Below are 12,688 nucleotides of genomic sequence, written 5' to 3'. Positions count from 1 at the left end.
GAAATTTCGCTTCGAACTGACAATAGACTTTCGCGAGTAATCAAGTTTGTTTACTACTCATGTAAGCAACACGAAATATACATATAAACGTATTTCCAGTCTTTTTCAGTCACTGGGACGGAGACACTTCATATTTGAGGCTAAACACAGTAGACAAAAGGTCAAAATATCGAAAAGCATCACACCCGATTCTGGGCTCGATTTGTGTTTGACAACGAAAGTAAATCGGAAAAATTGTCCCAAGCGTCACATCAACTTCAGTTTACTGACGTTTAAAGAGGCCTAAACCATCATATCCAATTCAGAGTTCGATCAGTTTACAGCAATGAAAGTAAATCGGGATGAATAGCAATTCCGATCAAGAGACATGTATTTCATGGAAATAAACTCTCAAATGATTGCAATAGTTTTTAAAGTTAACCTAAGTACAACGCTTTTTAAAAGCAAGTGCGGCAATACGCCTGAAGGGAAATCGAACACTCGTCGCTAAAAATCACGTTGTTGAAAGTGTCACCACTTTCTAGGACGCGTTGTGCGAACTCTAATCGCTTGACTTTATTTGCGTCACGGATTAGCTGGCAGTAGGCGGTCCGCTGCAAAGTCCAACCTTGCTGTTTGCGTGCTCTACGAACAGTGGACGCACTCACGCAGATTCCATGTCTCTCCAGCTTCTTCTTTATCGTATTGCTGGTCGTCTCGTCATCCCTGCGCATTTGCTGATCTACGAAAGTTTTTGCTTCCGTATACAGCTTTTGAGGTCTTCCCGATCGAGGTAAATTTGCCACGGAACCGGTAAGTCGCAACTTTTTAATGATGCGCGTAATACTGGAAAAGCTCACTAGCAACCCTTCGTGTTTCAACACTTTCAGTATTTCAGCTGGGTGGAGGCCTTGCTTGTGAAGGATCTCGATTCTATTTCTAGAATAATTTGAAACTTTTGCCATGATTGCTATCAAAAGTAGAGTACATAAATGATCCCAAACGCATCGACACAATTAATATACCGAGTGTTGCCATGGTTGTAAACAATATAGGGCGCGCGGAGACTGGAATCGTAGCGGGAAATTTTATGGGAGTATTGCATAGTGTAGTAACCAACCACAAATTCAACCAAATCTTTTTGAGAAGAATGAACAATACAACGAATTTTCGCCCCGAAAATTCGCCACATAGAACGAATTTTCGCTCGAAATTTCGAGTCGCATTTACGCCATCAAGGAATTTGTCGCCGAAAGTTCGAGCCGTTCAAAACAATACATGCCTCGAAAATTCGCGGAAATGTCGTCGAAGTTTCGTTTCGGTCAAGAATTCGTCGAAAAGCCAGGAATTTCGCCGAATTTCGTCGACAGTTGTTTGCATTACTTTTGCACAATACTGTATCACAGGTTTGCTTTCTAACTTCAAAGGACTCTTGGATTCCATGATCAAAATATATTTTTATTGTGATGCAAATTAATGTCTCATGTTCACTGATGTGCCAAAATCATCAAACATTCATTAGCTGTTCCTTGGTACACAACTTCCACAATAATTAACAATAATTACATTGTTATCTACACTTAAAGAACTTTGTTAGTTATGAACATAAGTTACTTCCCTAACCTACATTACTGGTTGCCTTTGTTAGAAAACCTTGGAACAGTCAAGCTCAGTTGCCTCAACTTTTTGCCAAAACAGAAGCAAGAAGAAGTAATGGTAAATTTTTATTTAGAGTAAACTAATACATTGGCGAAGTGACCAGTAGGACGTTGGCGAAGCGACCTAAGACGTTGGCGAACAAGACGTTGGCGAAATCACAGAAGACTGCTGTGACCTGTTATTTGGAGTACATAACCACAGTCTATTTCTTTGTATGTAGAGATATTTTGCAAAGTTCTTAGGTCAGCACCTTTTATTATTGAAACCATAATCATAACATGGTGCACAATATAGAATACAAAAGGTTCTGGTGTGGCAATCTTCCACTATTTCTGCTATTTGCCATTTTTTTGCTCTCATCTGCCATCAATGGTCTATCCACCACAGATAAGAAGGAAGATGGACTGGACCCTTTCTAAATTAAAAAAAAAAATTAATGTAAACATGGCAAGTGCTCATCAGCAAACCTCTTAAACAATAACATGACACACTGAAAACGCCATTAACATTAAAAAGTACTTTCTGTCCTTGAAAGGTACTGAAGCTAGAGGCACGTGTTCACAACCCATAATCCTCCACTTTACTGCAAAGAAGGGCTATGACTCCAAATGCCAGCTTCTGAAAATCTCTACAGTAGCTTACCTGACTTAATCGACTGCCAGATGCTAATCAAATGATTGTCATCACAGAGTAAGATACCATACACTGAATACAAACAAACAGAGAGTCTGACCTGTTCCTGCTGAACGGGAAGGACTTAAAGTTTGTCAGTCCAGTTGTTCGTCGGACACTTTAGCAATCAGTGTGTGGAGCTGTTGATTATCAACGGGATGGTATATGAATTCTGTTTCATTGGGTGAGTTCCATGTACCATCTGGAGAATGCACCGTAACGGTGACATTCCCAGTAATTTTAGAGGCTGAAATGAAAAATCAGTCGGTAGCTTTCAGCTAGGTCATGGATCCTTGACCTCAAGATTACAGGGGAAATATGAGAAAAACGTCACTGTAAGGACGAAGCAGCATGGGTTTGACATAATTATTTATTTACTTGATTTATCAAACTTCACTGATTATCAGATACCCATATTACCTATCAAGATTGTATTGTGCACTTTTGTCCCTTTTTTTGATAATCTTTCTCGAAACAGCTACTTGTGAAAAGAATTACTGATAATGATGCTTTTTCCATCTACTTACAATTTTGGCTTTCATCTTTCATCAATTTTGAATTGGCCTGCTGATGTACTCTGGCATCAAATTGTAACACAATTTTCCTAATCAAAACTATAACAAGATTCTTGAACGTGATTGACTATCACAAGCCTGATTTGAGCACAAATAGGACACTGTCATGCTTGTAATTGGACAGTGTAATAGGACAGTTAAAGGGCCATGTAACATGTCATGCCTGTGTAAATGGACAGAAAGCGTCATGTGTGCAAGCTTTTGTCTTGTATTTTGCCGAGTTAACTGTGGCTTTATTTTTATGAAAATGTATAACCCATGTCTAGTTTCTTTCTCAAAATTTTCCATAGTTTTGATTAATTGGTAACAAGACTTCTTTTTGTCCAATTCTGTCAGAAATCATACTTGTGATTAACAAATCGGACTCCCACTTTGTGGTTGTTCAATTTTCCTAATCATTCATATGATTACAGACTGAATTGGACCCCACTCGGTCCTATTACCATTATAAATCAACATACCTCGACTACGCCCAGTGTAGACACCTTCAGTAACTGGTGTTAGGTTTACGTATCCAACCCCCTCAAATAAAGCTTGCAGTGATGTGATATTTTCTGGAATACCCTTAACATCAAGGCAAATAACAAACTCTGTACCACCCTATTCAGTGATAAAGATCAACACAATACGAAGAATAAGTAGGATGAAACAATTAAAAAATAAAAAGCAGAATTCTGTGATGTGTTGAAAAATAAGTATTGAGTATGCTACACTGTGATCATTGGGTTTTCGTAAATAATAATAGCACAAAGGTGTATGTAAAGGCCATTTTAACTAACTCATTTCAAATCCAGCAAGGAATTTTAAGTCACTGAAGGTCATTCTTTCTTTGAAAGCAAGTATGTGCTTTTGTTACAAGGTCTTCTTTGGGATCCTTACCTTTTTTTGGCAAAGCAACTGATCAAATTCTTAATTTTGCTTACCGTAATTTCCGTCCATTTAGCCACTCAGCAGATTATCCGCATTGGTCAATTTTTGTAATAAATTATGAGAAAAAGGTTCAACAGATAATCCTGCACTGGCAGATAACTTGCACCCAAAAACAAAGTTATGAGTTTAAAGAATTATGCAAAAAAAGAAAACAAACAAACAATAATAATAATAAATACCGTTATGGGGCCTTTATCTGGGCAAAGTTTTATTATCACTGCAATCAAGAGAACACTAATTAATAAATGCATGACTTGATGGAATGTCCTGGAATGTTCTATGATATGCATGTCAGCATGACTAAGCATTCTGGAGATTTCTGAAAGCTTATATTTACAAAAAAAATTACTCATAACACTACTTAAGTAGTGTTCATAACTGTGAGGATCACTTCCATATTCAGATTTCAGTTAGTAACAATTAATGTGGTACAAGAAGAAACTCAGGACTTTCTGCTTAGCCATTTGGAGCTTTTGTTATCATAATTATGGTGATTTGTTTGTAAAATTTGGTACTGAACAGACCTTAGATCAATCTTTCCTCCCTCAATTGTCACTAATCCCTTTTCTTAGATGAGAAATGACAAGCACTCAAATTAAATTTATACCACTACTTCAACAACAGCTATAAAAATAAATTTTACCTTTTGAATGCTCAGTGTTGTCATCAACACCAGATGTATTCCCAGTAGTGGATTCATATGCAGAGTCTGTGGCGTTATTTTCAACAGATCTCCTCACCTGTAAGTACAGAGAAAGAACAAAATAAACTTCTATACATGCCAAAAAAAAAAAAACACAGAAACTACTCGTACGGAAATGTCTGGCCAAACAAATATTATGGCTGCCCACTACTTCTAACATTTGAATTTCGGCAGGGATTCAATGCCATAGTTTTAGAATGCTGAGTGTGAGGCATACAGATCGTTTGTTGCGCTTGATATCATTTGTTACCAGTTGGCAGGGAGAGTTTAACATTTACTTATCCACCCTTTGAAACTGCCACGAGTGACCAAGCCTTAACTTCTCCTTACAGTATCAATTAAATATCAAGCAGACAATTGATGAGAATGAAAATAAACCAATCAGGCCTGGGTTGTTCAAAGCTGGGTTAAGATAACCAAGGGTTAGTGTGGAATCTGATGTCAAGTCTGTGAGCTTTCAAAGAAAATTCAGTTCAAATCTTTTTGCTTGCAATTTGATCATTGGATGTTCTAAAAAAACGACTAAGAAAATTTTTCTCTAAAAGACTTTGGAAAAAATAAATAAAGAAACCTGGATTAAATCTAACTGTGGGTTAGAGCTGATCAGCCTTTGAACAACTGGGCCCAGGGAATTATCAGATAACATCAACAAAATGAGTTTCATCAAAGTTGTACAGTTTTTGATTGAAGAAAGATTTTACATTTTGTCAAAGTACATTACCACTTGTGGCATGTGTGAGTGTAACATGATAGTTTTTTCATTATGTAAATTTTCTGTTGTCGACTCGCTGCTTTTTCAAACCTAAAAGTTCTTTGTTTTAAACAACAATATGATACAAAGGAAACTTAAAACACTGAATAACAAAGGCAATGATTCATGCATCTTATTTTTTTTATGCTCATTTAATAATTTCAGGAATCGTTGTGTCCAGAAAGTAGAATCTAGATGAGGTATTTTTAAACCACCATCTTTTGTCTTACTTATTTAACAAAAAATACTCAAGCTCGCTTTTCTCCAAATTGCATTTGAATGGCACATACACCAATAAAATAAACAACACTTAAAATTATTATCAAAAGTACCTTATTAACTTCTTGGGATTCCTTAGAGTGATCTTCTACAGAACTTTGTCTCAAACCTGGACCAAGAAGGCCTGCAGTTGGGTTGACACTGTCATCTCCTTGCTCCTGATGAGATTGCTGCCCTCCTTCTTTGCTACCTTTAGAGTAACTTGTGCTCTGCAATACTGTCAACAAAGTTTTTTTAAAACAAAATGTACACATTAATCAAAGAAAATTTACACAGGGTGAATAACCTTGTAAAGGGCTAAATTTCTAATGTTTTTTAATTGTTTTTCTTTTTTTCTTTTTTGCAGTTCATTGTAAATTTAAGTATTGCAAGAAACAAGCACTGAATCACTTTCCAATCCTTGGCTCACTGCTTCAAACATGGAGAGTCATTTATTTTTAAAGGATGAAAACTTTTAAAGAATTTTTCATCACATGGAAGGACTTGTAACTTAAGTAAACTCAATTATCCAGACTGAAAACATTTAATCCAAGAGAAGAACCCTTTTACTTTGTTACAAATCTATACTATTTCTTAATTTTTTTTTACAGTATTTTTGCAGAAATCTTGTCTTCCTTTTACGTACTTATTTGCATATCTAATACAACTGTATGAGTTTATGTATTAAAGTAAAGGAACATTTCACAGAATAATTTTCATGTTGTTTACCTTGCTTCTTTACACTTGCCCCTAAATTTTGAACTTCTGGTACTGTTGAAGAGCTGGAATCATGTTTTCTTTTCAGTTCTTTGAGCTTTTTTGAAAAGAAGAAAGGTGAATCTACAAACAAAAAGGAGAATTCTTTCAACAAGAAGCTACAGTATATATTCTGAAACCCAATTTCATCTGCAAGGTTTAAACTTCTTGTTAATAATCAGGACAATCAAAATCACTGACAATGATTCCACTAATTGTTAAGCCATTTCTAGTGTTTTGGCTATTTGCCTTTGAATTACATCCTTCATTTAGTATGGTGGGGCATTATCTCAGAATAGAACCACAGTTGAACCTCAATTACTCAGACTCATGTACTTCTTTGGCCCCATTTTTCAGGAATACTAAGTAGTCCCATTCAAGACTCATAACATTACTTTTTCCCATGAAATAAAGCAGACGTACTGAAACAATATTGACAGTATTCCATACCGATGGCAATTACACACCCACACCGTAGCAGCTTGAAACAAACTAATTTACGTCAGCAATTTTTAGATTGTAAAAAATTGTTGGTTAGCTTTAACTTTAACTTCAGGTATTTTACGCACTGAAATTTTGCCAGTGACAAAGTTTGTTTTCAAGATGAAGCCCTCCTAGGAAAAATACAAGCAATTAAGCAAAATTTCAGCTTGTATGAAACCATGTATAAGGGATTTATTTTTCCACTACTTTTTAATTTAATTTCCACCATCTCCGCATTTGGTTTTCAAAAATACTTCTTATAGTTCCATTTCAGCAGCTCAACAATCATATAAGGTACTCTACAGTGTTCCTCAGGTCCATCAATGAAAATCCTCTTTCCTTCAAACTAATTGTTGCTTCAGAGATAATTAATGGAAAAAATGGAAAAAATTAAAGTATAGATTGATAAGTGTGGCCCTTTTATTGCACACTTTTTTGAAAATATATATTGTGTGTAATGCTCTTGCATATTTTGCTTGTTCAATTTATAATTGCCTTTATCTTGTAAAACAGTGTAATAGAGGAATAATAATAATTACAACCATTTTGTGGTCTATGTTTACATGTACATGTATTCAATCTTACCCGTTAGTTCAGGCATCTGATCTTGTAATAGGCAACTATTAACTTTTGGAGGCTCTGGTCTTTCATTTACTGATTCAGGAGTTCTCTAGTCAGAGTGAAAAAAAATACCACTTCATTAAATCCTGACATAGAAGAGATATACTAAGAAATCTGTGCAATTACCTAGTAATTAAATGACTATTATCTGGCCTGGATAGTTCACCTTTCCTTAGAGCTGGTAACTTTAAAATTTGAAAACACCAGTAACTCTCAGCCTTTTCACAAAATTCCAAGATATTTCCCAAAACAGTGTTGTATAAGAATGTTTACTGGAGTCACTAAGAAAAACTTATCCTTCTGATAACTAAAGTTTCTGGTTTAGTTATCACATTAAATAGGGAGGAGATTTCTGCACCCTTACATTGAAACTAAAAGCTTTATTTTGAAAGAAATATGATTGGACAGAACCTATCAAGGACTAGCTCCTCAAGCAGAGGGAATACCTCTTCTCCTTGCTTCTTAATACTTATGCCCATGATTCGAGAGCAGACTTTTCAACCAATTCTAATTTACCATTAAAAGAAATAACAATTCTATTATGTAAAAAATCTTATTGAATCACCTAGAAAATCTATACATATGCACAGCTATAAAGGAAACTATTTTATTATTCAAACCTCGAAAAGTACATAAAGGACAGAATTCCCCTTAATAAGCCTGTTAATCTTGGTTCCATCCCATACTGTTCCTGAGCCATCCCAAACTGTTCCTGGGTCATCTGATACTGTTCCTAAGCCATCCTGTACTGTTCCTGAGCCATCCCATACTGTTCTTGGGTCATCACATACTATTCCTGGGTCATCACATTCTCTTCCTGGGTCATCCCCTACTGTTCCTGTGCCATCCCATACTGTTTCTGTGCCATCCCATTCTGTTCCTGGGTCATCCCATCCTGTTCCTAGATCATCCCATGATGTTCCTGGGTCATCCCATGATGTTCCTGGGTCATCCCATGATGTTCCCTGGTCATCCCATGATGTTCCTGGGTCATCGCATGATGTTCCTGGGTCATCCCATGATGTTCCTGGGTAATCCCATGATGTTCCTGGGTCATCCCATGATGTTCCCTGGTCATCCCATGATGTTCCTGGGTCATCGCATGATGTTCCTGGGTCATCCCATCCTGTTCCTAGGCAATCCTGTAATGTACCTGGGTCATCCAATAATGTTCCTGCACCATCCCATACTGTTCCTGAGTCATCCTCTACTCTTTCTGGGCTATTATGGAACTCTAATCGTTCTCTGTTATCCACAGCTGTGGCACAGCTTAATCTAAAATTTGTGGTTACATTGAATACATTCATAAGAAAAAACTTAAAACAGAAGAAAAACATCAATCATACAATAGTAGGTTGAATTATGTAAAGAGCACCACTCCATCAGTGTAAGCTGCTATGGATGTTGAACTGCTACACTTAATTTGAACATACTAGTAATGAACAGGGACTGTGCAGAAACCCATCCTCTCCCTGCTCTTAACTTTTCAGAATAAAAAAAAACAATAATGGGTTCGTCAGTGACTCAGTACAGGTTTTCCAACCTGGTAATGTTTACCAACCGTTAAATAATATGCATGCATTGTGATATGCACAAACTGATCTGTACATACTGAACCAAAAGAGGGGTGTCTAGGATTTGTATTTTAATGCCTCATTTTTTAACTTCAAAGTAGCACTGTCTCAAGAAATAAGAAAATTCAGAAGACCCATTGGGGGTTCATTATATTTCCAACATAATTACCAAATTTCACATGAATTTACCAAATATAAGCCGAAATTAAACTCTTCACAGATCAGAACTCAGGCCAAAACACTCTACCACAAAAAGTGACTTGAAATTTTTCAACTGTACATTGTGCTTTGAAAATCAACAGTGGTTTTGAAATTGTTAATGAAGTGACCAGAAAAAGTTGACATGAAGTGTCAAGTGTCTCCTTCCTTCTGTTCTACTCTCAAATCACATTTTGCTTTATATCTCCTCAAGTAGAAAAGATACCAAAATAGAATTTTCAGAAGTTGATACATCTTTTTTTAAAAAAAAAAAAATAAGAGATTTAATTTTCAGGAAATTGAAAGCAAATGATTTTTTTTCCATCTGTGATACCTTAAATACTAGTTACTTTAAATAACAATGAAAACAAGAACAGCATTAAAATTTGTAAAAAACTATTTGGCCATTATTTCAAAGTATACGTGGATTCCCCAGATTTATGTTTGGAAGGATCAAAATAATCTAGGATAATTGCCACAAACCAGTCCCTCCTTTGTATCACTTTATTTATTCACTGTATGGGACTTTAATTCCATTAGCTCCTGTGGGTGACCAAGACAGAATTTATCGAGATAATATCGTGATCAATACAATATCGACCAGACATGTGATAAGAATGAGCAAAAATGTCAATACGGGGATTACTTGCTGACCCAATGCCAATTTTCCTTTCACACCTCATTCCCGCCTGCATAGATATCTGACAGTCCATTTAAGTTTACCTTCCTTTATCTCCTACAATCGGTAACTGCAGGCGGAGCTGTTTCTCCACAATCGTTTTTGTCATGTCCGTGGTGATCGGAATCCTCGTTTTATATTGTCCTCGTTCGGGCTTCCTTAATTGACCCAGTTTACCTTTTAAAAGGTGTACTCTCCCGTTTTCTTTCCGGACATCCCGGTGGAATAATACCATCACTTTTATCAACTTTGATTTTAACCTGCGTTTTGTTGAGCCAGAGTTATCATTCATGAATCTTTTAGGATCTGGCTCGTCGCTGCTTGACACATCTTCATCTACGCATTGAACGCGCTTCATCTTATTGCTGCAAATTAAAATCGAAGATTTCACAAGCCAACATAATCACAACTTCTTGACAACAATGAAGCTATGAAGTAATCTTAGACTTTTCACAGCGTCGAAACCAACCCATATTCACACTTCGTAAAAACAAACTGTGAAGAAATCTTAATTTTTTAGTGAGGAGATAACATACTAATCTACTTCCTTGAAACAAATTTCTCAGTATATAAACCTTGACACTGCTAACAGTATAATTATAACTATAACTTCCTATGAAGATGCAAAAATTTTGGCTAGTCACTGCGTTCCACTGAGAAGATATATCGATAAACACAATCACAAAAATACCAGATGGTTTTTTAACTGATAAAAAAACGCACTCGCACAAGAGAGGTCAGCCTCTTACTTCCTTGATGTTCTGTTACGTTCCGCCATTGCTAGCGTATAGCTCTCCGTTCGATGACATCAAACATTCAGATTTATTTTTAAGCGTATTAGTCTAGCTTAGAGGCCTAAATGATGTTCTTTCCCCCATGAATTAACCATCTAAATAATTGTTAAATATAATTCCTCACATAAATATACACACACGCACGAGGAAGTACAGGGACATCAAATTATGTTGCGCGCGCATCAAATAACTTATTTGAAACAACGTTCGTGACCCATGACACTGTTATGCGTGATGTTATTTTCCAAATAAGTCTCCTTTCTCCCTAACTCCAGAGTTTAATTTTGCCCAGAAATCAGAGAAAGCATTCGAAAGTGCTTGTCGAAGTCGCGAAGAAAGAGAAGCACTATCCGTTAGGGACCACTGATACAGCCAAGGTGTTCACTCGCTAGCATGAATGGGGAAGCTTTTGATGTGGTAGGAATGTGAGGGAGCAAGGAGAATTCGAGCCGAAAATAAATGCATGCATACGCACAACGAATAATCCAGGAAAAATGCATCATTGATGTAGCTAACGATGAGAAAAAAATACAAAACAAAAAATAACAAAAAAAGCTCGAGCATAAGGTTTCCCGAAAAAATGAAATATAACTCATGTACGAAAGATATGACACTTAACGTTTTAGTCAATAAAGTTCTCAAACTTAACACCCAGCCTCTGAGAAATGATTTCCTTGGACAAAAAAAATAGTCTTAGTGTACAAGCTCTCTACTCGCCTCGTTTCTTGCACGGGTTTCCTGATTACTCGGCGAAACTAAACCGACCGCCGCTAAAAGAGAGTACGGAGCCGCGATTTAGTTTACAAGAGTTATTAGAAATGAGCAGACGTTTAATATTTGCTCGCGGATACAACCTTTTTGACCTCTGTACAGAGTATGTAACAAAACATATTTGCATACTTTTCTACCCTCGAGCAAATTGAAAGATACGAATAAACGGATTATTGGTTGATGATTGGTACAACCTTTATGACCTCTGCACAAGGTGTATATCGAACTGCACACACGTGCAAATTGATATGCTCAGAAAGCACCTGCTGAGGAAGTTTTTCATTGATTCATATTTTGTTTCAGAAATGCGTGTACTGGCCGATGAAGAAATTTTCTAGATCGTAAATAGCACCGCGGCAAATACATGCTTTTATGAAACCGAAAAAACTCCGTGGGCTAAGTTTCGATAAATTAACTCCGGATACACGTTAGAAAAACAGAATTGCAGTGGCGAAATGACCGGCAGCCAGGCACGGTCTTAAATGGACTAAATGCCCGGCATTTGAAAATGTTCGGCTGCTGGGCATTTAACCACTGCGCAGGTTAAGTAGTATTTGGCATACTTAATAAGTCCAAGGGATAAGAAATATCGCTAAGACTATTTTGGTAGTTCAGTTAATAGTTAGGTTAACTTCACTTAGACACCTATGCATGTGAAAAAAAAAACCTAAATATTTAAATGACCAGAGTTCGAGGCGATTATCAGGCGTATTTTGAAAAACTATCAATCCCACTCACCTCTTTCTACTCATGCTTTAACGCTTCTGACGGAGCTGACGTCGTTCGCTTCAAATTACGCGTTTATAACTGCCAGACAAGTAATGAATTTCATCCGGCGCAATCTTGAAAGCGAGTTCTTAGTCACTGATTCACGATTGTCGCAGCCAAGTAAGGAATGATTAGGGACGTGGTCGCAGCAACACTTTTACGTAGATCTCTTATCTGAATTAGGAATAAATGAAGAAAAAAAAGTTTCACGCTACGCTGACATATTGACGTACCTAAAGCGTGCGCGACCTCTTTCCGTGCTTGCAACAATCACGAAATTATCGTACGACAAGAGGACTGATACGGTACAAGATCTTATGCAAAAATAAGTTTCCTTTACTCACTTCTTTGCTGATACAACCCTTTTGACCTCTGTACAGGGTATGTATTACGTTTTGTCAAAGAAGTGTTGTTTTACCCTAAGAAGGAAGTAATGGCCTTCCCAAATATAAATAAAACGAGACTTGAGTCAGCGATGTTCATGTTTACATTAAGTCTGACGCGGTAATTTGATTTT

The 12,688-nt window shown here is 36.7% G+C and overlaps 1 protein-coding gene across 6 annotated transcripts; it reads right to left on the bottom strand.

The window, feature by feature from the left end:
* Window positions 1–1,287: 1,287 nt before the first annotated feature.
* On the bottom strand, window positions 1,288–12,644 carry LOC131772244 (uncharacterized). Of its 6 annotated transcripts, XM_066159901.1 has the most exons (13): window positions 12,516–12,644; window positions 12,142–12,345; window positions 11,350–11,402; window positions 9,883–10,203; window positions 8,008–8,662; window positions 7,352–7,436; window positions 6,257–6,367; window positions 5,602–5,765; window positions 4,459–4,555; window positions 3,995–4,032; window positions 3,347–3,485; window positions 2,372–2,557; window positions 1,288–2,053 (listed from the first exon to the last, which is right to left on the bottom strand). In XM_066159901.1, exons 4-12 carry the CDS (start codon window positions 10,194–10,196, stop codon window positions 2,406–2,408), a joined length of 1,755 nt encoding a protein of 584 aa, XP_066015998.1. In that variant the 5' UTR covers window positions 10,197–10,203; window positions 11,350–11,402; window positions 12,142–12,345; window positions 12,516–12,644; the 3' UTR covers window positions 1,288–2,053; window positions 2,372–2,405. The 6 variants fall into 6 exon arrangements, with proteins under 6 accessions (XP_066015998.1, XP_066015996.1, XP_066016000.1 ...); XM_066159899.1 differs by lacking the exon at window positions 11,350–11,402; XM_066159903.1 differs by lacking the exons at window positions 11,350–11,402; window positions 12,142–12,345; window positions 12,516–12,644 and adding an exon at window positions 10,588–10,815 and having other exon boundaries at window positions 8,008–8,091; window positions 8,134–8,662.
* Between the last annotated feature and the right edge of the window lie 44 nt (window positions 12,645–12,688).

Source organism: Pocillopora verrucosa, chromosome 13, assembly GCF_036669915.1.
Source record: "Pocillopora verrucosa isolate sample1 chromosome 13, ASM3666991v2, whole genome shotgun sequence".
Classification (NCBI taxonomy): domain Eukaryota; kingdom Metazoa; phylum Cnidaria; class Anthozoa; order Scleractinia; family Pocilloporidae; genus Pocillopora; species Pocillopora verrucosa.
Note: the sequence above shows the minus strand (reverse complement) of the source record. Positions and strands in the feature narration are given on the sequence as shown.